At 39.2% G+C, this 26,776-nt stretch overlaps 1 protein-coding gene across 1 annotated transcript in view; it reads left to right on the top strand.

Moving 5' to 3' along the window:
* The window catches only part of LOC124776164 (phospholipid-transporting ATPase ABCA3), a 544,268-nt gene that overhangs the window by 451,068 nt on the left and 66,424 nt on the right, over positions 1 to 26,776 (top strand). Inside the window, exon 22 of the mRNA XM_047251005.1 lies at positions 25,757 to 25,955. Within this exon, the coding sequence (XP_047106961.1) occupies positions 25,757 to 25,955 (199 nt within the window). The remainder of the gene's footprint in view (positions 1 to 25,756; positions 25,956 to 26,776) is intronic.

Below are 26,776 nucleotides of genomic sequence, written 5' to 3'. Positions count from 1 at the left end.
TTTTATGGAAGTGCTAACATCTGCTCCTGTCCTAGCATTGTATGATGAGAATGCTCAGACAGAACTTCACAGTGACACTGGTGGTTATGTCATAGGTGCAGTTCAAGTGCAAATTCAGGAAGGTACTGAAAATGAGATAGCTTATACTTCCATAGTACTCTCCAAGTCTAAGATGAACTACTCTATAACTGAGAAAGAGTGCTTTGTAGTTGTTTGGGCCATCGACAAGTTCTTGCCATATTTATTTGGCAAACCAATCACAGTTGTGATGGACCACAGTTCTGTGTGCTGCCTGGCTAACCTGAAGGATCTCTGTGTCAACTGGTGAGACAAGCAATGTGGATGCACGAGTATGTCGCAGTGCTATACAAAAGCCGACACAAACACAAGGACACCCACTGTGTTTCAGTTAATCCTTTGATGGAACACAGCAGTATGGATAATAGCTCAGTCTTTGCTGCATTAAATAACATTGCTGCTGAATAGAGGGAAGATACAACACTGCTGAAAACTGTAGATACCTTGAAGGAGGAGGGATGGACCAAAGGAGGATTCCAGTTAACAAATGAAGTAATTGTATACACAATATGAAAAGGATAGATTGTTACCCACTCTAAAAACGACATACTGAGCTGCAGACAGGCACCAAGAAAGACTATTACACCCTGAGCTTTTGGCCAAAGCCTTCTTCAGAAAATAAAAAAAAAAAAACACACACACTCATTCACACAAGCGGGCACACTTCATGCTATCTCGGACTGCTCTGGCAGTCCGGCTAGAGTGGTCAGAAATAACGCTCATGTGTTTGTGAGGTGCATCTGCTTGTAAGAGTGAGTGTGTGTGTGTGCACGCGTGCGCGCACGCGCGATGTGCGAGCGAGCTCATGTGTGCCAGCATTTTCATTTCATTTCTGAGGCTTTAGTCAAGAGCTCAGTGTGTAACAGTCTTTTCATTGTGGCTGTCTGCAACTCTATGTATCATCTTTACAAAGAGTATCAATCTATTATTTTCATAATATTTTTTATATTCTAAATTGGGCTTTCTGCTCCTTGGAACATTGTATAAGATGGACTATTATCCAATGAGATGGAAACAACTCTGTACAGACTCAGATACAGATATCACTGGCCAGGTCTCTACCTATATGTTAGACACTGTGAGCCATTTAAGGAATGCCTGTGATGGCAGCAATTGCACAGTTACCTCTGGGGCATCTGGTACCAATTCTGCCTACAGCAGTAGCAGTCCACTGAAGTGGAATTTACCTCTTAGGAAGGCTCCTGAAATCAACAAACTGGAATCGGTGGATAATAGTCTGTATTGACAGTCTAATCCACTGTGCTGTCACCAAAGTGCAAAAGTCCATATAAAATCATAATTCTGAAATATGGAGCACCCCTTGTGATGATCTCTGATCATATCATCTATATCACACGACAGAATTAAGCTGGCCAATTGCTATAGATATATTGGGATAATATTTTCCCTGGATATATTTTGCTGTGAATTGCAATAACATTATTGTTACGTTTCTATATGAAGTGATAGTGTGTCTGAGAGACACGTGTCTAATTCTCGATGAGTAGTTTCATAAATTCTTATAAGTTACTGAGAGGCCAGTTGTCATTGTGTATTTAAATAGCTTGAAACTGATTCTATTAATGAAAGTACAAGAATTACTTGAATGTCAGTATGTAGATATGGTAATTAATTCTGATTTAATGATGAATTTAAGTGTAGCTATTTGCTGTAAGTCGCCTTGTGTTTTGCGTCGGGGGAAGGAGGGGGGAGGGGGGGGGGGGGGGGGGGGAGCGTCTCAATATACTGTTAGCCTGCACACTAGTTACTTGGATTTGATTTCGTTTTATCGGGACTTCTGCTGTTTGTCTTGGTAGCGGGTGTGGGTCCCTGGGTTGCATCCTGCTTGTGCTGTTGTGTATTTTCCAACCCCTTTGCCCATGTGTGCAGGCTGGCTGTGTACGTAGTTCGCTCGCGGCTTAATGTATAATTGGCCATATGCACATAAGATAATAGATTTGTACTGCTTAACTGATGTTCATTAATAGGTTGATTCATTCTACAGATGATGTACTGTAATGAATTATTGTGTTTCTAGTTACTTAAGGCAGATGTCAGTCTGTTGTAGATACCCACTAGTTCTGGGATTTTTTGTGCCTATTCATGACCGTTGCTGCTCCCGTTTGTGGGTCTATGCCGAGCCTGTATTGGAAACAGCTGAGTGGGAGGGTGTCCGCTTCTGGGCACAATTTGTTGAATCCCACGAGGTTGCTTGGTCACATGAAATTTTATATTTTATATCCTACATTGTAGGGTGCCTGCCATTTAAGTAACTGGGTTGTGTGTCATGGTATCTGATTTGTTGTTGCCTGTACTCTGAATTACTTTGGTAATACCAATCACTGCAGTACCGAAAGACTACGTTTCCTCATTAAATTTTAGTAATTTGTTCTTCAGGTTGATTATAGTTTTTGAGTAAATAATTTTTAACTCATTTCACTTAATGTGTAATAGGCCATAAGTGCCGTTGTTTATGAATGTTTAAATTTTGAAATAACTTGCTCTCACCGAAATGGTAATTTTAAAAAAGTGTTGATGGTTTTATTTGTTATTTGCCTTGTTTAAATGTGCCAAATAAATGTTCAGTGCAACTGTCGATAGTGATTGCATTATGTGTCATTTGGTCCAGTCCTAGCACCCCACAGCCTGTTCTGCTGAGCTTGTGCCGTTGTGTAAAAGTTGAATTCCATGCTGTGCCGACACATCAGCATCATTTTCTTTCTTGTGATAGTGTTTCTAGAGAAACTTCATCCTCCAGCACATATTTCTTTATATTTAACTGAGAAGTGAAACTATTTTTCATAGATTTACTTTTAAATATTTTTTTATATAATGGAATATGTTCTTCAAAATTTTTGTTCCCAATTTTACCACCTTTGTGGTTGAATTTCCAGAAAGGTTGAAACACATATTTCTTTATTTCTGACTGAGAAACCAAATACCAACTTTCATAGTTCTAGCTTCAAAATTGCCTTAATAGTGATATATTTTCAAAAAAGCCTTTCATCCCATATTTTACCTCCTTAGAAGTGCAATTTTGAACAGGCCCGTCGTGAATGAAACCCTCTTCAAATTCCAAATTTCAATCCTTAGTGTTTGAGCTGGGCAATGATGAGTCAGAGAATCAGTTCCACCCCCTTAGAGGTTTAATTTTCAAAAACAGTGCAACGCATATTTTTTCATTTCTGAGAAGCCAAACACCAATTGTCATAGATTTATTTTCAAAAATGCTTGCATAATGAAATATTTCCATAAATAACTTTCATCCCCTATTTCACCCCCATAGGAATTTAATTTACAAAAACTGTGAAACACTATTTTTTATTTCTAACCTAGAAGTCAAATTAAGATTTTTATAGCTTTAAAAAAACTCTCACAATGAAATATTTCATAAAACACCCCTTTGGGGTTGAATTTCCAAAAATGCTGAAACTCATATTTTGTATTTATAACGGAGAAGTCAGATACCAATTTTCATACATCTGGCTTTCAAAATACTTTTCTAGTTCTTTAATAATGATTAGTTAAAAAAAACTTTCAACAACTGTTTTACTCCCTTAGGGGTTAAATTTTTAAAAAATTCTGAGACACATAGTTCTTTATTTCTGACCGAGAAACCAAATATCAATTTTCATAGGTCTAGCTTCAAAATTACCTTTATAGCCACATGTTGTCAAAAAACTTTTCATTCCATATTTCATCGACAGCCTGACTGGTCTGGTTGATTTTTTTTAATGTGGTGTTTCTTACTGTCAGAACAAGGTTTGTTTGAAAGAAATTTTTTCGAAAATCTAACAGAAAAGTTGGAAAGTAACATCAGTTGCCAAATTATTTCATGAGTTAAGACACCTTGACAGATTTGGTTGGTTTTTTCTTTGTTGTATTCTTAATTGTCAGGACAAGGTTTGTTGGAAAGAAAATTTTGGAAAATCCAGTAGAAAAGTCAGAAATTAAAATCAGTTGTGAAAAATCATCACTTGAGAGCGGTACAACCAATTTGGCTGACATTACCACACCACCATAATTGTGGATGATAACGATATTTTTGATATGAAAAAGAAATTTTTTTTATTTATTTTGATAGTTCTGCTGTCACATGGTTTCATAACAAAAAACGAATCTGTTTCAAAGTTACTTATATAATATGAAAATACATATGTAATGTATAAAGGGGAAACATTGTTACTGAAAATCTCGAGAAGTTATTGACTGAATTTACAACAAATTTTTATTTGAAATATATATAGTATTGTCATATACATAGGGGTAGTGTGGTTGCCACAAATCTCGAAAAGTTCTTTACTGATATTCTTCAAATATTTACTCAGTATTCTAACTAACAGTCTCGAGGACATGGGGAGATTGGCTATGTATTTTTGTGATATATGTAATATCTAAAGGAGGAAATGTTGTTACCACAAATCTTGAAAAGATCTTGGCCGACTTCCTTTCAATTTTTACACGAAACTCTAATGAACATTTGGATAGACATAGTCTATGCATTTTTGTAATATATTACTTACATAAAGGAGAAATATTGTTATCATAAATCTCTAAAACACCCCCACAGATTTATTTCAAATTATTACACAATACTCTGCGTAACAATCGAAGGGAAATGAACATAGCAAGGATGAAGAAGGAGAAATGGGGAGAGGAGGAGGTGTATGGAGCTATTGAAGGTTTAGTCGGAAATGGTTATAGAGAGGGAAAAGAGGTTGTGCACCAAGAGATAGGGGGAGGGGTAGGGAAATTGTATGGAGAGAAAGGGAGGATGTGCAGATGGGCAGAGGTAGGGGTCAATGAATTTAGGATGTTTATGCAATTCTGGTACATATTTAGCAATTGTGAAACATTGATGAGTGTGCTAGTATTTATATATTGCTACTGGTTGACTAACAGAGTAACAACTATTACACATACCAGTTTAAAGAATTTTTGAGAAATTGTGTTTCTTATACTTCCATTGCACAGCAACTTCCATCTGCATCCAAATACAAACATTAAGTGGGAGGACTAAGAGATCAACACTGTGGTTCTCAAGAAAGTGCATCTGAACAGCATTGAGGCAGCCGTCACCGCTCTTCGACTGAGATTATTAGGGTGTGCTCCCCATATGTGTGATACCGCGCTTCCTGCCAAATCCTTTAAGATGAACTCTTCTCTGGAAGTAGACCTTGTGGAGCTCCTCTTAAGCACTTTAAGGACCAGCTGAAACATGTCATGAAGACAATTGGTATAAACATAAAAACATGGGAGGGAAGTGCTGCTGAGGAACATTACATCCAACGCTGTCAACTCGTTTGAAGGAGAATGCCACAGACGTGAAGAAACTGAGTGCAAGTGAGAAAGCTCCGGCAGTTACGACCTGGTCCTCCTCAAACCATTTGCTGAGATTTGTGTAGGCACATGTTTTATACCAGTATTTGTCTGTTTAGTGACTAAAATCACATCAGTAAACTCAGCCGAAATTCAGGAAGCACTTACGCATACTCGGCATCAATTTGCAGCTGATGATGATAATACTTTCACCTAAGGGGCCTTCTGTACCTCTTAAAATGTCCTATTCACTACTGTGACACCTCTCTCTTCAACATCTCCGTATGCTACAAAAGTTCCTCTTTGTCAAGTCTTCACACAACCACACACATGTACTTCACAGCACTAATCTTAAAATGTTTATATACCCATGGTTTTTACTAAACCATCTTCCCAGCTTAACACCACTTTGTTCTTTTATTAGTTCTTAACTTCTCTACTGATTTTAGGTACATCTATATTACTGCTCAGCGCATATAAGGATTCATCACACTCCTCTTGCATCCAGACATGCTTGCAGGAGGAAGCCAGTGGGTGCAGCTGTCTCCCATGAAAATTCATTTAGTTTATGAATAGGAAAAAGGACCTGTAAATGTAGGGCCTGGATTTTTATGACTCCAATACCTGGAAAAAGTATCACTAAAACTACTTGAAAATGTCAATAAAATGACATAGAAATGACATAAAAAATACATAAACAGAGGTATAAAATGAATTAAAGTAATGAAAAATGTTGTGGGGGGTTAGAAGTGATATTATTAAAAGAATAAATAATTTAAAACTGGTAGGTTTTTCTTTAAGAAAACTCATTTTTTGAATTTGTACAGAAATTGTTGTATATCCATCTTAGAGCTATTGCAATGTATCACAGTCAGCATGCAGAAGTTCCTAAAAGCGAGGGAATATCCGTTGATGGACAACATATACTTATAATCAACATTTGCTGCAACAACTGGAGCATGCACTTTGATATTTCCCTTCGGTTTCAAAAACAATTCAAAAAAATTGACACACGAACATCAGTATTTTGCAAATGGGCATGACACATGATACAATACCTTACGTAGTAAAAGTTAACCATCTATTTTCAACATGTATGAATATATTCATGAGCAACATTGTTGCATTTTTGCGAGAGGCATACACATTGTTCTTCCTTGGTTACTTAAAATGATGAACTGCTGTTTCATAAATGGACCTTAAAAACAGATATGTAAAAAATGAAGTAAAAATTTAAAAATGACATCATCATTGTATTAAGTACGCTGCCCACATGACAAAAAAATGCAAACTTAAATCTACAGTTCTATAGACAGGACATGTGGGATTTTAGAACTTGTGAACAATGTTCATAAGAAAAGAAAGACTTCACTTCAACAAGTTCTGGAGATTACTAATGAGTTATAATAAAATTAAATGAAGGTACTGGATCAGTGAGTGACAAACCTACTACATATATATGCCGTCCACATCTGTGTCTACAGACATACTCTGTAAGCCACTAATATGGTGCATGGCAGAGGTTACCTTGTACCACTACTAGTGATTTGCTTTCCTGTTCCATTCACAAATGCAAGGGATAAATGAGTGTCTATATGTCTCAGTACAACCACTAACTTCTTTTATTTTGTCCTCACAGTCCTTACGCAAAACATATGTTGCCAGCAGAAGAATTGTCCAGCAATCTGCTGCAGATGCCACTTCTCTAAATTTTCTCTGCAGTGCTCAAGAATGGGTTGTGCTAGTGGTGTAAAAGCAGTGAGTTACACTTTCTTGAACTGTCCCAAAAAACTGAAGCTGCCATTTGCCTTTTCTACCACTGAACTTACATGCTTGTTGTGTTTCATATCACTTCCAACAATATGCATAGATACTTAATTGACTTTACTGTGTCAGGTAGCAAGTCATTAATACTGCATTAGAATATTATAACTGCTTATCTGCATTAAATTACATTCTTTTTTATATTCAGAGCAAGCTGCCATTCATTTCACCAGATAGAAATTATATCTAAAGCACCTTATATCCTCCTACAGTTGCTCAATGGCAACACCTCCTCATGTGCCACAGCATCATCAGTCACACATTACTGCTCAAACTATCTGTCAGATCATTTATGTATACAAAGATTAAGAGCGTCCCTATCACAATTCCCTTGGACACCCCTGATGAACACTCACTATCCAGAGAAACATACTGGTTTCTATTACTTAGGAAGTCTTATATGGGAACCTATTCCATATGTTCGGACCTTCATTAACAGTCCATAGTGAGGCACTATGCCAAACACTTCCCGAAAATCTGGTAATATGAAATTTGCCTTGTTGCTCTTCATCCGTGGTTCATATGATATCACGCGAGAGAATATTGAGATGAGTTTCACATGAGAATGCATTCTGAATCTGTACTGATTTGTAGACAGACACTTTTCTGTCTCAAGGAAATTTAATTATAGTCCAACTTAGAGTATGCTCAAGAATTCTGCAGCAAACCAATCTGTAATTTTTTGGGCCCATTCTTTCACACTTCTTCTGCATAGGCCTGCATAGGAACCACCTGTGCTTTTTTCCAGTCACTTGAGATTTTGCACTAGGTAAGAGATTCACAATAAATGCAAGCTAAGTAAAGCGTCAATGAGATTCCATCCAGACTTAGTCACTTATTTGTTTCTCAGGTCTTTCAGTTGCTTTCTAAATTCCAGGGAAGCCTATGTCCATGTACTTCATATGGGAGTTTGTGCGATGGTCAAACAGTGGTATGTCTGTATGATCCTCGTGTGTCAACAATTTTTTTAAATGTGAAATTTAGAACTTCAGCTTAGTGGGCCTTTCTTGAATCTCTGTTTCCTCAGCATTTAATGAATTTTATCACTAAAACATGGTGATTTTTTCCTGTCCTTAATCCATTTACCCAGAACATTTTCTCCCTTTAAGAAGGATACCTCTGGTGAGAGTTACTGTGTCACTAGGTATGCACATACTGATAAACCTCGAAGGGCTATTGATGTAACAAAACAGTTGGTTGAAAAAACACATTTGACAAAAGCTTATACTTCCATAATTCAAATAATGGTCAACAACTGTCGAGGACTAATCTAAAGTTGAGACTAGCTGCAGAACGATTTTGCTGTTGCAAATGTACATCTTTTTGTAAGGACCACAAAGATAAGATTAAAGAGATTAGGGCTCATACAGAGGCATGTAGACAACCATTTTCCCCTCGCTCTACAAGCGTTGTATTTGAGCAAAAAAGCCTTCATAATACACTGTTACGAAACACAGCTGATCAGTACCATGCGAGGGCGTTGTCAACAGTGAGTCATGTTATCTCTCAATTTTTCCGTAGTTAACAGTAAGTTGTTAATAAACAGTGATGCACGAGTGTTGTTTACTTATTATTTTGTTTGTTGTATTGTGTAACAGCCCAGTAAATAGCACAAAAAATGGCCAATATTCATAAGTTTTTGTTCTTCATAAATGAATGAAAATTAAATATATTACCAGGGATAAAATAGGACAAGAAAAGGGTTAGGCAAATTCAAATATCTCTACTAAAACCCTAGCAGTTGTATTTATGGAGAAAATATAGGTATAGTACCATTGCTGGCTTCAAGTACTTTGATGAAAGAGGTAGTAGTCCCTATGGCAACCTGACAAAAATTATAATTTCAAGAATGACTTAAATGGCATAAAGAGAACATTTTTATTGGAACGACTGTCATTATGTCTATGGTTGGTTTATTAAAATTGTGCTTTCTAGATTATGTGTGCTTTTCCATCATGTATAGCAAGTTGCAGATATAATGATGCATTCATTAGCTATCCATTCAACAGTTTAAAAATAAATAAATCACAAATTGCAAAAATGCATATGAATATCAAGTGGCAGAAAGACACAGTTGAAAAGCCAAGTAGTTTTGTTAAACTATAACAAACAGAACTAACACTATAGAAGAACTCTTGCTGGAGAATTTTTGCAGAATTAGTACAAAATAATCATGCTAAGTTGAGATCAGTTGCTTCATGCATCACATGAGTTGCCTTTAAGAGGAAAAACAAATTCAAATGCTGTTTTTTGATAGTTTAATGCAGTTCAAAATCAGGTGACAAAACAGTGCAGCAGTGCGTAGAAAATGTCACTAAAATATTAATTATACAAGGTGAGGGGGGCCCCCTCCAAGCTCTGCAGTGCACAAAAGCTCAGTCTGCTCGGAGCATCAGTATCATCAACATCATTGAATAAGTACTCCTCTGTTTCGCTACCTTATCACAGTGCACAATGGTTCATTCAGTCAAACGACATCAGGCAATCAGGTTTTGCACAAAGCTCAATAAAAAGCCTTCTGAAACTCGTGCAATATTAAAGAGAGCCTATAGGGGGACTACGATGAGTTACATGCAAGTTACGAGGTGGGTGAAGTAGTTTAAGACTGGCCAGGGAGGGGTGAACAATGACTCTCACTCAGGAAGACCATCGACAAGCAAAAACAAAGATAATGTGAATCATATTCATGAATTCTTGAATTCTGACTGCTGATTGAGTGTTCAGTTCTTAGCTGACAGTTTGAACTTTCCAAAGAAATTCTGTGTTCAACATTGCTATAGAGGAATTGCACACAAGAAAGGTGTGTGCCAAGCTGGTCGCGAAAATTCAGTTGGACAAATAAAAGGCCAGTTGAGTGTTGTTTGCGAGTGAACTGTTGCAATGTGTGAACACTGGACTGTATTATTTGGACAGCGTTATTACTGGGGACGATACATGGACTTTCGTGTATGACTTGGAAATGAAGTGCCAAAATTCGGAATGGCATATCTGTGTCCCCAAAATCCAAGAAGACAAGGATGAGAAAATTCAAGGTGAAAACTGTACCAATATCTTCTTCAGCAGCAAGTGTGTGGTGCACAAAGAGGGCAGACCGTTCATGCTCTCTACTACATCGGTGTCCTGGAAAGATTAAGAAAAAGGGTTCTCTGGGTGCGAAAAGGCATCGCCTCTACTTGCTGCTGCATTATGACTGTGTGCCCAACCACACGTCTCTGCACACAACTTGTCAATACTGCTGAAGCCTGACCTCTCTCCACTAGACTTCTTCCTGTTCCCCACGATTAAAATCATGCTCAAAGGATACAATTTTGAGAGCATTAAGGGCATCCAAAAGACTGCGACAATGCTCTTAAGTGATGTTTTGGTCGAGGCCTTCCAGGGGTCTTACCAGTCATGGGTGAAACACTGGAAAAAATGTATGGATGCTAATGTTAACTACTTTGAAAAATCTTAAGGGGGGACATAGGAGAAAATGGACATGTTTACATAATCTAACACAGTTTTTGGTGTTTGGAAGATAACAGAACCAAATTGTGCATGTGAGGAATTATGTTATGGGCTACATTTCGGATTTTTTTCAATTTTTTTCTTAAAAAATTTGATTGTGGCATTGTTGGAAATTTTTGCAACACGTGCTATCGCACAAGGAACATTTCACAAAAATTGCCTTACTTACAACTTTCATATTGTGGTAGGTAATTCTTAGTAATCACATAAGAAAAAGTGTGGAACAGTTTTTAAATACCAGTTTTAGACCTCTTACAATCTGTTTTAAAAAATTATGCATATGAAACAAAGCAATTTCAATTTCACAGAAAAGTAAATAATTTTGACAGAAATACACGTAGAAAAAATTTGTACCACAGGAAGTTGTGTTATACTATGAACAAAGTCTGGAGAAAATTTCACTTATCTATCTCCAATGGTTCAGGGGAAAATGTTCCTTATACACTGAAAAATGAAAGTTCCAGGAAATGCACATAAAAGATTTTATCAGGATTTACACCATAAAGTAGTACCTTAATGTTGACCATAACCATACATTTGGTCTTCTTGCTCTTTGTCTACCTGTTTCCCTTTTCTCTGATGTATCTGGCACGCCCTTTTGGCTATATCCTTCACAGACCATCAGAACATCCAATACATCAGTATCTATCTTCTTCAGTAGCTTCTCAGTGAAGCGACCTGCAACAAATCCTAGTCCAGTAAGGGTCCTTATTCTTATATTATTCCCTTAAAACCCACATCCTTTCGTCTTTCCCTCTCCTTCCCTCTTTCCTGATGAAGCAACCTTGGGTTGCGAAAGCTTGAAATTTGTGTGTGTGTTTGCGTCTTTTGTATTGTGTCTATCTACCAGCGCTTTCTCATTTGGTAAGTTACACCCTCTCCCTTAAAACCCACATCCTTTCATCTTTCCCTCTCCTTCCCTCTTTCCTGATGAAGCAACCTTGGGTTGCGAAAGCTTCAAATTTGTGTGTGTGTTTGTGTGTTTTTTATTGTGTCTATCTACCAGCGATTTCTCATTTAGTAAGTTGCAGATGTCCATTCGCATGAATGGACACAGGCAGACAGTGTTTGTTGGTAATGAGGATCACCCTGTGGCTAAACATGCCTTGGTGCACAGCCAGTACATTTTGGCACAGTGTTACACCATCCGGGTTATCTGGATACTTCCAACTGACACCAACCTATCAGAACTATGGAGATGGGAACTTGCCCTTCAATATATTCTCTCTTTCCGTTACCCACCAGGCCTCAACCTCTGCTAATTTCAAGTTGCCACCCCTCGTACATCATCTGTCATTCAACAACATCTTTGCCTCTGTACTTCCGCCTCAACTGACATCTCTGCCCAACCTCTTCACATTTACATTTGTCTGCCTGTGTCTGTATATGTGCGGATGGATATATGTGTGTGTGTGTGTGTGTGTGTGTGTGTGTGTGTGTGTGTGCGCGCGCGCGCGCGAGTGTATACCTGTCCTTTTTTCCCCCTAAGGTAAGTCTTTCCACTCCCGGGATTGGAATGACTCCTTACCCTCTCCCTTAAAACTCACATCCTTTCATCTTTCCCTCTCCTTCCCTCTTTCCTGACGAAGCAACCATTGTTTGCGAAAGCTTGAATTTTGTGTGTATGTATGTGTTTGTTTGTGTATCTATTGACCTGCCAGAGCTTTTGTATGGTAAGTCACATCATCTTTGTTTTTAGATATATATATCTTTTCTTAGTATAATGGAAGGAAACATTCCACGTGGGAAAAATTATATATAAAAACAAAGATGAGGTGACTTACCGAACAAAAGCGCTGGCAGGTCGATAGACACACAAACAAACACAAACATACACACAAAATTCAAGCTTTCGCAACAAACTGTTGCCTCATCAGGAAAGAGGGAAGGAGAGGGGAAGACAAAAGGAAGTGGGTTTTAAGGGAGAGGGTAAGGAGTCATTCCAATCCTGGGAGCGGAAAGACTTACCTTAGGGGGAAAAAAGGACAGGTATACACTGGCACACACGCACATATCCATCCACACATACATCTTTTCTTAGTTACACTTCACATATGTTGTCTTCCTTTTACATGCAAGATGAGAAAAAATTTACAAGGTTTATACAAAAAAATCCATTAAGGGAAATAACATTTTCTTCTTAATTACACTTTAATATTTTCTTAATTACACTTCACATATTGTGTCTTCTTTTTACATGCAAGTTGTAAAAAATGAAGGTTTATGCAGAAAAATCAAAAGATGAGCACCATCTGTTTAGCTAGCAAAGAAATTCATCAACATTATAGAAACTTTGAACTAATAGTAGCCTCTTTAATTCTTTTTTTAAATATATGTAAGTTTTGTGTGCTTTTTTTTGTTTTGGTAAGGCATTGAACATTATTTTGGGTAGATACATCACACTGTTTTGGTACAGGGATTTTGAATGTATGTTTCTATGGAAATTATGCTTGTTTTTGGTTTGATTGTCATGTACTTCACTGTATAGAGAAGAGAATTCTTGATTTGACTTCAGGAAACATACTGATTCATAGATGAATAAACTAGGGAGGGTCAAAATTTGCAACTCCTTAAAGAGTCCTCTACATGGATTTCTGTAGGCAACACCCTTCAGAATATGAATAGCTCTCTTTTGCAGCTTAAATAACTTTGTGTGAAACCTGTATTCCCCCAAAATATAATACCATATCTTAGATTACTATGTATGTAAGAGTAGTAGGCACATAGTACTGTTGAAAAATTGCAGTTTTCTTTAAGTTTTATTAATATATAACAGTAATTACTAAATTTTTTATTCAATAGTTCAACATGTTTTTCCCATCTCAAGTTATTGTCCAGCCATACACCTAAAAGTTTCGTAAAAGAAGTTTGTTCTATCAAACATTTCCCAATCTCTACTCTTATGTTATTTTTTACTTTGTTCCTTAAGTGCCTAAAGTTCATCCAAGTGGATTTTTGTTATTTATAATTAAGTAATTGTCCTTAAACAATTCAGCTGCCTCACTCATTGTCGAAGCTATTTTTCCTTGTAGGTCAGTTTCACTAGCACCCTTAATAAAAAGGCTTGTATCGTCTGCAAAAAGTACTGATTCTGCTCTTGTTAGATGGTTAGGAAAATCATTAATAAAAACTAAGAACAGCATAGGGCCTAGAACAGAATCCTGGGGTACACCACAGTTGACTTTCAGATATGTTGAGTAATATTTTGTGCCCTTATGTATTATTTCAACACTTTGATATCTGTTGCACAGATATGATTGAAACCAGCTGTATGCTTTTCCACGTTCTCCATAGCAATACAGTTTCTCTAGCAAAATATCATGGCTGATGAGGTCAAATGCCTTGGATAGATCTAAAAATATTCCACAGTTTAAGTCCTCATTATCCATTGCAGTTAAAACCCGTTCCAAGAAGTGATATACAGCTGTTTCTTTAGACCTGTTTTTCCTGAACCCATTCTGTGCATTGGTTATAATTTTGCATTTGTTTAGGAAAGTCAACAGCCTCTCCTACATAATCCTCTCAATTACTTTAGCAAAACCTGACAGCTGTGATAATGGTCTATAATTTTGTATGGTATATGGGCAGTCTTTTTTATAAACTGGCTTTATTATTCATTTTTTAAGTGCAGAAGGGAATTTACCAGTTTTAAATGATGTATTAATAATATCTACTAGTTCAGTTATTTTTTGTTTGCGCTATTTTTATAACGTTATAAGGAATACCATCACGTCCACAGGACATTTTATTTTTCAGCTTGTTAATTGCATTTCTTACTTCTCAATGTGTAACTGGGTACTAAAACATTGTCTTTTAATTTGATGGAACTTTTAGTTACTAACTTTTTGAGTTCCCCATGTTCTTGATAAGATTTTGAGCACTGTTAATGTAGTAGTCACTGAACATATTGGCAACACATGGAGGGTCTTCAACAACTTTTCTCCCCTTTTTATGATTAGATTACTGTTTGTCACTTTGGATTTACCAGTGTTATGGTTTATGACCTTCCAAACTGATATGGTTTTATCGCTGCCTTTTCTGGTAATTAAATCATTGTTCAGTTTTTTTACTGCATGAGTAACTTTTCTGTAGACTTTTCTGTAGCATCTAAGCTATGGTTTTAATGCTGCATTACGCTTTGAATGCCATCTCAGATTTCTAAGAGTACCTGCAGATTTCTTAATTCCCGCAGTTAACCATGAATTAGATTTCAGAGAGATTTTTACTTTTTTGAGGGGGAAAGCGACATCAAAGCAGTATTTGTAATCAGAGAAAAATGACTCGTATTTAGAGTCTACAGTTTTGTTTGGGTCGTGTCCCATTCAACACTATGCAACATGCTATAAAAATTCCAAAGGCTACTTTCATTAATGTATCTTGTTTCTATATAGTTTCCACTGCCATATTTTTTCCTAACCATATTTTTTACTAAGAGCTTGATTGCCATGTGGTCAGAGAAACCAGTATCTGTTACTTCAACCTCATAGCTACAGGTCTCTTTGTTAATAAACACCTGATCAATTGTTGTCTCACACCTATCTCCATACTTGGTGACATCAGTTACTGTAGGTTCTAAATTATATGAGGTCAAAAGATTTAGCAATTGATCCTTGTGGGCATTACTGTTACTTCTAAACTTGACGTTGAAATTAGCCAGTACAACTGCTGATTTTGAGCTAAGTCTCAATTCATTCATTAGATTCTCATGATTTTTTTAAAAAAATAAAGGAACGTTCCCAGAAGTTGACCTATATATACAGATAGTTACCAAACCACAGACAGTCAGTTCACAGACACAGTATTCAAATTCTTTTTCTATACACTATGCTTTGCTTAAATTTACTTCTTTAGAATTAAGATTATCTCTAACATAAATACAAACACCTCCACATCTGTACTTTTCTCTGCAAAAACTGCTTATGATTTTAAATTTGGGAAGGGCTGCTGTACATATTTGAGAGTTTTGTAACCGGTATTCACTGACTCATACAACTGATACTTGGTTAAAACTGTCACTCAACAAGACTTCAAGTTCACCCAGCTTATTACATAAACCTTGTACATTCTGATACAGGACTGAAAACTGATTATTAGACGCAAAGTTAAATAAATTATTACTTATATTAACACTGCTTTCTCGTGGCTCTTTGTCACTAAAAAATCCTTGAGGTGATTTGGCTGTCTCACACTTCTTCTAATTGGTAGCCCAGAAATTATTGCTCCTGCTTCTGTTGGTTTTGATGAAATGGTTACTGACGCTAGTTGTGTTGGTTGGGCTTCTGTTGTTGTTGCTAACATGGAGTACTCATTGCTGATGCTGTTGGTGGTGCTGCAGATGATGCTTATTGTGTTGTTTGTTGGGCTTCTGCTGTTACTGGACTAATTGGTACCCCAGAAATTATTGCTGCTGCTGCTGCTGTTGTTGTTTCTGATGAAGTGGTTACTGAAGCTGGTGGCGGTGTTGGTTGGGCTTCTGCTGTTGTTGTTAAGATTGTTGTTGTGGTTCCTGGATTACTCATTGCTGACACTCTTGGTGTTGCTGTAGATGAAGCTGGTTTTAGTGTTGGTTGAGCCTCTGCTGTTTGTGCTGTTACTGGATTGGGTTCTGCTGCTGATGATGGATTATCCACTATAACAATGGTCTCTTTTTTGTCCTAGCAACTGTACAATTTTATGTCCAAGGAGTGATTTTCCACTTGCATGCAAATGCAAACCATGTTTCATAAAGTCTTCTCGCTGCAAGAAATCAATAGATATGAAATGTGTGTCGAGGAATGCTTTATATACATATTTTTGAACTGTCTGTTTGCCTTAGCAATTTCTACATTCACACAAGAACCCTCTATCAGGTGGAATTTCAATGACAACTACTGATGCATTCTTGTTTCAACTCAAGGTTTCTTTCAAGCTATTTGTGACTTTAATTGATTCATTTTTTTATACGTCATTGGCACCCCCAATTATTACAGGACATCGATTAGAATTAGACATTTTTGCATCTTTTATGTTTCTTGTTAGCTCAGCCATTGGTGCACCTGGCTTTACAGAAGAAGTAGCATTTATTCCATGTTCAGTATGTAAAATTTCCGCTAGGCGACGTCCCTGACTGACTGAATGTATATTCACTTTAAGTTTGGCACTTTGCGATTTTAGAGTTTGGGCTTGTGTCTGTATATGTGCGGATGGATATGTGTGTGTGTGTGAGTGTATACCTGTCCCTTTTTTCCCCTAAGGTAAGTCTTTCTGGTCCCGAAATTGGAATGACTCCTTACCCTCTCCCTTAAAACCCACATCCTTTCGTCTTTCCCTCTCCTTCCCTCTTTCCTGATGAAGCAACCGTGGGTTGCGAAAGCTTGATATTTGTGTGTGTGTTTGTGTGTTTTTTATTGTGTCTATCTACCAGCGCTTTCCCATTTGGTAAGTCACAGCATCTTTTTTTAATATATTTTTCCCATGTGGAATGTTTCTTTCTATTATATTCATATCAGAAATGATTATTAAATATATTTGCTGCTGTGACTCTTCAGTTACAAACCTTCCATCCAGTTCAGTAGTGATGTGGCTGGTTGTCCTTTCTCTCTTCTCATTACATTCCATGTAGCCTGAAGTCTGTTCTCAGAATGAGTGATTTGAGGCATAATTTGCATGTTACTTGATTTTTTAACAACATTTCATAGTAATTTTGAGTTTGTATCAGTTTGCCAGATTTAATGATGCCTGTTTTTTGTGCACAAATGGGCTTCCGAAAATTGTGTTATTTGCATACAGTTCTTTTTTCTTGTTTACCCAGAATGATTAGTAAATCATATGACAGAGTATCTTTTGTGAATTTTGATGTACATAATAATAATGAAGGGGTCAGTGGAAGAAGGTACTAACCTTCAGTTTTATCACTTAATCTGTTGTGTTTAGAAACACACCACATGCTGGTGATGCACAGTTATATGTATAATGCTAGAAATCATTGTATACTATATAAGTTTCTTTGTCCTGTTGTATTTTTGTCCTTGTCTTTCAATTTGGCTAAACATATAACATTCAGTATCCCAAAAAACACTGTGCTGAGTTAGCGCTTACTTCCACCAACCTCTTCAGTTGTTGTATTTTGGCATAATACTTTGAAATATCTTTCAGTGCTTTGTGATTATAGTTTGTCGTAATCCACTGTTCGGTAACTGAAAATATCTTCTTTATTTATCACAGTCCCCTTTTGTTCTGTATAATAGAACATGGTCTTTGCCATCATAATTTTGAAGTCTTTTCAGTCTATAAATATCACATTTCTAAATAATATTCTTCAAAGTGATTTCAGCCGAAGACTTTTAAAATGGAAATCGCCAGTTTTTAGCCACAAATATCATATCAAATATTTGCTTCACTTGTACGAAATTGAAATAAATAACTATTGATGAATGCATAATTCATTATTAGTGGTAATTATTTTCAGCATAAATAAGTGTATTGTGTTCAACTTTTATACAGTTTACAAAAACATGAACTATATCTAGCAGCCTTGTAAGCCAATTCCAAAGTCACCACCGAGCGAGGTGGCGCCGTGGTTAGCTCACTGGACTTGCATTCAGGAGGATGAAGGTTCAGTCCTGCATCTGGCCATCCTGATTTAGGTTTTCCGTGACTTCACTAAATCGCTCCAGGCAAATGCCAGGACGGTTCCTTTGAAAGGGCACTGTCGACTTCCTTCCCCGTCCTTGTCTAATCCGATGGAACCAATGACCTCGCTGTCTGGCCCCCTCCACAAAAAACAACCCAACCCAACCCAAAGCCGCTCTTGAAAATGTAGAACATTGTTGATAATGACCTAATAACAATTGTCTTCTGTGTAATTCTGTGTAATTTCCTCTGTGGGCTTTTGATATCTTTAGTAACTGTGCTGGATGTGCAAATGGAAGATACTTATGTACCCCAAAAAGTGTAACTTCACCCACACTGGTGCCTGCAACAGGAACACCTCCAATACAACAGGCCGATCACCTGTAGCCACCAAATATAAAGTTGCCCAGTGCTGGTCTCTTCATAGCTTGCGTTATCTGGCTTTGCCTCTATATGTGAAATGTGACCACTGCTGCTGTTCATATGGACATACTTAGACTTATGTTGTACAGTGCTTCGACTGATGAATCTGTGGTGTCCACAACTGCCAGGCTTAGTGGAGCTTAGCAAAATAGCATACATCAAATTCTGAACAATGAATTATGATAAAATAATCGAAAAGTATAGAAAGAAATTTTCACACATAATGCCAAAATATAACAATTGAAGGGGTCTTTGGATGAAAGTGCTAGCCCACAACAGCATTTTTTGAGATATTGCTTGTTATATGTTTGGTTAAATCCAAAGATGAGAACAAAAACACAATAAGACAGAGCAATTCCTTGTGCTTGACAAAATAGTAGGACTTGGACTCAATACCAAGTCAACCACAAACTATTACGCATTAATGGTGTATATTAATTTCCTTCAATAATTATTATTCTTTTGTTTTTTAGACAAATAGGTAATCTTTTGTTACAGAAGTTTATTTGTGTTCAATAAGTGTTGTTGTCTCTAAGGTAGGGATTAAAACAGTGCCCATTGCTTTTGCTATTGTCAGTAACATTATTTTTGCTGATGCAGCCTTTACATGTACACCCATAGCCAGCAGCTGGTTTACGAAAACAAAGAAAATTAGGTACAGAATAATTAAATCCTTTCTTTTATAAATTGCTATGTGCATTCCCTACCTAACTACATTCCTTCTCATTATGAAGATATTGAATGAAAGCAAAATCAGTTTATTTTATTCATTGATTTGCTGTCCTTATAACAGACAGGTTTCAGACATTGCCATAGATTTAGTTCGCATGTGCATTGAGGTACGTGATTATACATCAGTACATTTACTTCTCTTGCCAATGAAAGATAAATGCATACATTGTCATAAAAGTGAAGTTCAATTTCAAATCTTCTAATGAATAACTGCATTTCACTGTTAATAAACACTACAGTTTATTCTGTAGGACACTTAAATTAGCTACCTTAAGGTGTGAAGATCATAATTTATCAGTTCTTTGGTTACAAAAACAAACTTATGGCATATACATTAACAGTTTTACAAGGAACACTACAGTTTGAAATCTTCTATTGAATAAGTGCATTTCACTATTAATAAACACTTGAGTGTGTTCTTTAGGGCATTTAAATTAGCTGCCTTAAGATCAGATAGCAGTCTGTTGTAAAAAAAAAATGGTTCCTAGCGCGTGTGGACTGTGGTCTGCAACCTTTCTCTAATTTGTAATTCTGAATGTTTTCCCTTACCTGTGTATTGTATTTATGTATTATATTTATGTACTTTGCTGTTTATTACATTCAATTATTAAATATGATTGCCTGCAAGTACAGAGAGCAGTGGTAAGTATTTTATATTTCCTGAAAATTTCTCTACAAGGCTCTCTCTTGCACACATAGATAAAATAATAAATGAATAACCTAACCAAGAGTGTGGTATCTACGCTAGAGATAAATGTTTTCTGCGGTGGTGCAGCCAAATATTTTCATTATTGAAATTTGGGGCCAAGATGAGCACAGGTAATGTGATTATCACATTCCACATTTATGCATTAGGTTAAAGCTGGAACTGCTGTAATATGTTTCCTCAATGTAATATTATTCATGGTGACCTCTCAATTAGGTCAGAATATTAATCTTAATGGCCACCTTGGTTATCCTCTCTGAGAGGAACATATTCTCGTTATCTCTTCAGTTTTTGTTTGCATCCATAACAAAATAGGAATAGAGTTTATCCATCTACAAACATTTTACATGTTATCAGTGTATATATTTACATAGAGAGCTAAGAGATATGTTGTTCATAAAATTGCTCGATGTTTACATCAGTGATACATTGTTGCATCTAATGTGAAAATTATATATGCAGTAAACTTTTGTAACTAGTAAATGTCATGAACAGTCGTTAAACAAACTAGTTTGTAACAGTTACTTGTCTCACACATCACGTACACATCAGGCTCACATGTTGGCAAACCAGTTTCAACCAACTTCTTGCTCTGATTTATTTGTGCATACTTCATGTTCCATAGATTAAGATTAAAGTTATAATGCATGAATGAAAAAGAGAGCATTATGAGAACATCTGCTTCATTAATAAATTCAGCACTAAGAACATGGAATAATGTTTCTAACACTAATTAACTGGAACAATTTTCTATTGAGGGTGTGGCGTCGATAGTTCGTATCGACCATGAAACTTAATATCTGTGAACTCTAAGTGCTCTGTCGAGCCTCCATCTCAACTTTACTTTATTTAGTTCTTTGTTATACTTCCCATTCACATAGTGGTGACCCTGCAGTTCATTCATGTTTTGCATCTTCTGCACCGGTGTTTATGCAACAGGTTATATGCAGTATGCAATTGCCATGCCAAACAATGCCTGGTTCGAAGATGTGGAAGCACAACTTCACTCACCGAGTTTCGCCGTTTCTTTGCCAATGGTGTATTCATCATTTACGCACAGTGATCTGCGTTCTCAACCGATGCCATGTGCTAACCTCCTTATTTTGCAACGGTCGACAACTACACTGTTAGAGCAAACAATGTACTCAGGCTTTGCGTCACCGGATTATGCCCATCCGACAGTGAAATGTAAACTGAACTGAACAATATTTTGAATTGTGCATCTTCAAATCGAGTGTTTCAAGAACAAAGTGACCCCCATTCGAACACGTGTTTAGCCACCAGTGGCATGCTACATCAGTTACTGTCGGGCCGTGTGCAACGCCACCATTACTACAAATCACACCGGATCCATTCCGCGCACGTAGTGTTCCAGTTGTGTCTAATTTACATGCACAATTCAGTGTTTCTCATAACACAGACCCCTTACCTCACCTCAGTGGCCTGTCACATGCACTACAGGCATGTTCTGCATTGGATAGTTTCCACGCGGGTTGCATTCTCAACTCCCACCCAGCCCCACTTGCGGGGCTCCACGTTTCCGGTCGCTCAACTGCCTGTCGCTCCCACAGCACCGCCTCTGTCTGTTGTGCCGGTCTCTCGCCCTGTTCCAGAAGTGGGTCGTTTCCATCCACCACTCGTCACTCACAGTCCAGTTTCCAGGCCCCCTCCCCCTCATGTGCTGTCCATCCACCCATTTCCGTGCCTGCCGCACTGTGTTTTTGTGACACACAGTCAACTATACCAGCTGCCGCTACTACGGATTCACTCGGCTGGTTTAAATTTTGGCCTACCGCACCGGCCTTTGACTAAACCTCAGTTCAACCGCTACCCCCAGAGACACAGAAGCTGCCGTCGTCACCCCCTCCTGGCCGCCTGCCCTTATAAGAGGACAACCCGGCATCACGGTTCACGCTCGTCAAGCATCTGTTTGAGTTACATCATGTTTCTGACGACAACTCAAAGTTTCTCTGCCTCGTCACACACCTCCACGACCACTCAGATTTTATTTGTAACCTGCTCCTTTCGCCGCTGCCTGCACCAAAATACCAGTTTGCAAAGAAGACTGTAATGGAACGACTTGCCTGCTTGCCACAAGAGTTAATATTCAAGATTCTCTACGAGGAGCACCTGGGGGAACGCACCCCCTCACAACTCTGACGCTGTTCGATTGCTCGTGAACGAGCATACCGTGCCTGACACCACGCTATGGGCTGTCTGGTCTGCCAAACGACCTACTGATCTACAGATCCATCTGTTACCACACTCGTTCGAGTCCATCGACTTGTGCCTACACATCGCTGACCAGTTGCATTCACTGCTGCAGCAGCATCAGCCGGTTCATTCCACATCGTTCATCGGCACAGCCACCCTCACATACCGACCTTCGGCCGGCAGAGGCAGGGCTCGCTCCGCCGTCACCTCGTCTGCTTCTCCTGAGAGTGTCAGCTCACTCTCGCTGCTATCTGAGCACTCCAGGATCGCCCACGCACCTTATGTACTGGTCTATTTACTGGAACAAATCAACGAGGATAAACCGCCCCTGCTGTCACAGTCTCCACCTCCACCTCCTCCTCACCCTGCTCAACCTTTCTGCAGGTACCACAAAGTGTTCGGCGACGACGCCAAGAAGTGCAGGTTGCCATGCCAACACCCAAACACCGACCGCAGGAACTAAGGGATGCCGAGTGCTGTGGGGAACCTAACAGGCGTCCTCTTACACTACACTCGATTCATTTGTCCACCTGGGCAAGTCGTTGTCTCTATGTGACTGACATTGCGTCAGGACACTGGTGCTGACATGTCGATCATACCTACTTCGATGGCTCCACTTGCTTCTTCACAGATGAAGTCACTTCTACGAGCTGTCAATGCATTGACATTACCTACCTCAGGCTCAGTAAAGGTTATGATGACCCCATCTCCTTCTCTATGTTTTCCGTGGACATTCTGCATTGTCGACATCGATGAACCGATCCTCGGAATGGATTTTTTGTCCCATTACGAACTATCTCTGAATGTGATACAGGGTTCAGTGCATCACCATCCTACAAACACTCACACATCATGCACCCGCACCTATGTCCAACGCTCCGTTTCCACCGCAACATACAATATCCTATGCGAGTGCTCCGCCCTCGTGGGCAACATTGTGACCTGTGTTACCGACCTACTGTCTGAATACAACTCGGCGACACAACTCCACCAGGACAACGAGAAATTGAAACACTGCATCGCATCCACTTACAGCGAGCTCGTTGTGGCTCATACCTCACTTCTGCAACTGCAGTCCACTGCGCTGCCACCTAAACGAGATAGCTCAGTCGAGCCTAGCTCAAACTCTCACCAGGTTAGTCCATGAACTTTACTTGCGTGGGATGTTCAAAGCCCCCCTCCCCATTACACTCGCATCATCCAGTGCCGTGTGTTTCAAACAGTGCTGCTAATGACAGTGGCGCGTGCGTTGTGACAACACCCACCTCTCGAACAGCTATCATGCGTGTTGATAAACATTCCCCCTCTCTCACTCACCGGCTACATGACCCAGTGGCCATTGTGGCCCCACCTGCGACGCCAGCGCTGCTCTCGTCCGTGCCGGTTGTCCAGTGCAAGATTAACAGCGGACAGTCGCCGGCCGTTCCCTTTCTCTCAGCACTGTGCACGCCCCCACCCCCTCCACACAAGCACATGCCGTGCTCTCGTAAGAGACGTATGACTTTCGTACTACTTTTCCCCACTCGTGCTAACGGCTAGCCTTGCCACGTCCTACTTATCCAAAGACTCGGCGCCAGGACGTTAACCAATCTTATGTGCAGTTCTCAGTTTCTTCCGTCACTGATGGAATGACATACAAGATAGTTACCACTGCCATCCCTCCTATTAGGCTTAAGGACTGACGCCTCAACCCTATCAAGCTGCGTGCGGCCCGGCAGCAGATTAATGAACTTTTGGCAGCAGGTGTTCTGCAACCTTCAGACGGCAACTGGTCTTCACTAATCCACCTTGCCCCCAAACACGATGGATGTTTTCGACTGTGGGCAATTATAGATGCTTAAATGCTCGTGCTGTCATCCTCAGTGATCACAAACCACTGGCAGAAGCGTTCTGCAACCCACCTGAGGACAGCCTCTTCAACGTCCTTATCTTGGCCCCTACCAGGTCCTGCGGCGGGAGGACACGACTTTTGATATCGTGATTAAAGACCACACACAGACAGTTTCTCTGCATCGCCTGAAACTGGCTTTTGTCGACCCTGATGGTCTCACACTGCCACAGTCGGACTCTGCAGACGATCCATCCTTGATCGAGAACGAAGGCAAGCTCCCATCAAACTCACCGCACAGCGCTTCCGCCGAAGACTGTTCGCCACCGTTCACTAGTTTTCCGACCTCGCCCCCTGTTTCACTTTGCGTGGATTTTGTGCCCTCACCTCCAACGTCAGAGACACACACACCTACTATCAGTTTATCCTGCAATGTGCCGCAGCACTGAGTGAACAACGTTTCTATAGTGACGTTCGACAGCCGAGTGCTCATTCTTTTGACAGATACCGAGGATCCGCCATAGGACAGTCCCTTACATGTCAACATTGCACAAAACCTCACACTCCTGCGTGAGTGTGACCGAGCATCTCTGCGTGCTTTCATTTCTATGGATGGCTCTATGCACTTAAGGGCCACACACACCTCCACCACGTCGTCAACCGCTCCACCCGCTTACCCCCCAGCTGGCCACCGTTTCATCCAGCCGTGGTGGGTGACTGACTACGAAGGGGACCTGCCTCTCGCCGCTCCACCTGCACGACCCACCTCGTTCGAGATGGAAGTACGTGTGGTGTGCCTGCCTACAAGCACGATTTCCACCGATATCCATGCCCACACGCCCTCACCCTTGGACATCCGTAGTACTCCGTACTGCAAGGGGGAGGGGGGGGCTGTGTGGCATCAATAGTTCATATCAACCACAAAACTTAATATCTGTGAAGGCTAGGTGCTCTGTTGATCCTCCATCTTAACTTTACTTTAATCAGTTCTTTGTTATTCTTCGTACTGTATGGACGCAGTATCAAGTGTAAATATATTCGAGCTATGGCATATATGGGAATTAAGTTTTCTGTATCCCGATTACTGATCCCATTCCCATAAGGGAAACTCTGTGAGCATTGTAAGATGAACATGATATTAAAATATAGGATTTATATATTAAACCCTATTAAATGTTATTTATTGTGTAAACTTGACACAGGTGTAAGTCCCCCCACCCTCTCCCATAACTGATGCTGTATATTAATAGTTACATTTGTATTAACCAAGACAAGAAAATGGTGATTGATGTACTTTGGTATTTGCTCTTAAAAGAATTGCTTGTTTTTGCAAATCTATAGACAATAAGTGAACATTTTCAGCTACTACTGCAATATACGAGGTCCAATAAATTGAATGCATGTGTTTGAATATTTTCACTCCCCATATATTTTCGTATTTCATTATTAGTTCTTTGTTTAAAAACTGCAGAATCTCTTATTCAGTTACTGACCCCTTCCATCTTTTTTTCCAGAGACTTGACAAAATATTATGGCAAATTTCTGGCAGTTGATGGAATATCTGTTTGTGCAAGAAAAGGTGAATGTTTTGGTCTCCTAGGAGTGAATGGTGCAGGAAAATCAACAACATTCAAAATGTTAACAGGAGATGAAAAAATCTCATATGGTGATGCTTATGTCATTGGGTTAAGCATTAAATCAAATATGAAGAAGGTACAGTAGTTGATTATTTATTTATTTATGGTCCCTGGCATCTTGTTTTGTATGAGGGCTGCCCAGAAAGTAATGCACCACATTCATCAACAATTCTTTATTGAACATAATAATCGCACACACGAAAGAATGGTGTTTTATCTACACACCTTGTTTTTCCATGTTTCCTCCATCCCCTTCTATGGCCTTCCTCGAGTGCAAAACAAGGACGTGTATGCCCTGTCAGTACCAATCCTTGACCTAGTGGTGGAGCCAGTGTTTCACTGTATGAATCACCTCCTCGTCGTTCCCATAATATCGCCCAAAAATGGCATCCTTTAATGGCCCAAACAAGTGCATGTCCAAGGGGCTAGGTCAGGGCTGTAGGATGGGTGGGGCAACACTGTTCAACCCTGTTTTGCAATGTGTTCAGCAGTCCTTGGACTTGTGTGGGGACGAGCATTATCGTGTCGCAGCAAAACATCTCCTGTGTTGCTGTGGCATCGAAGTCACCATTTTTGTTAATGTGTCAAAATATGTTTCTGAATTAATGGTACCACCCCGTGGCATCACATCAATGAGACTCACACCTTCACAGTCCCAGATCACGGTAGTCATGATCTTACTGGTGGAAGCAGTTGCTTTGAATTTTTTCTTCTGTGGGAGTGGGAATGCGACCATTCCATTGACTGTCGTTTTGGTTTGGTTAGCATAGGTCTCATCACCTGTCACAATCTGGGACAAGGAGGCCTATTACTCAGCTTCAAAACATTGCAAAAAATCAAGACAAATGTTTTTTCGCTGCGATTTGTGATCCACCGTGAGACATTGTGGGACCCATC

This window comes from Schistocerca piceifrons, chromosome 2 (genome assembly GCF_021461385.2).
Source record: "Schistocerca piceifrons isolate TAMUIC-IGC-003096 chromosome 2, iqSchPice1.1, whole genome shotgun sequence".
NCBI classification, from domain to species: Eukaryota; Metazoa; Arthropoda; class Insecta; order Orthoptera; family Acrididae; genus Schistocerca; species Schistocerca piceifrons.
The sequence above is the reverse complement of the archived record's forward strand: the minus strand, read 5'-3'. Positions and strand labels throughout refer to the sequence as shown.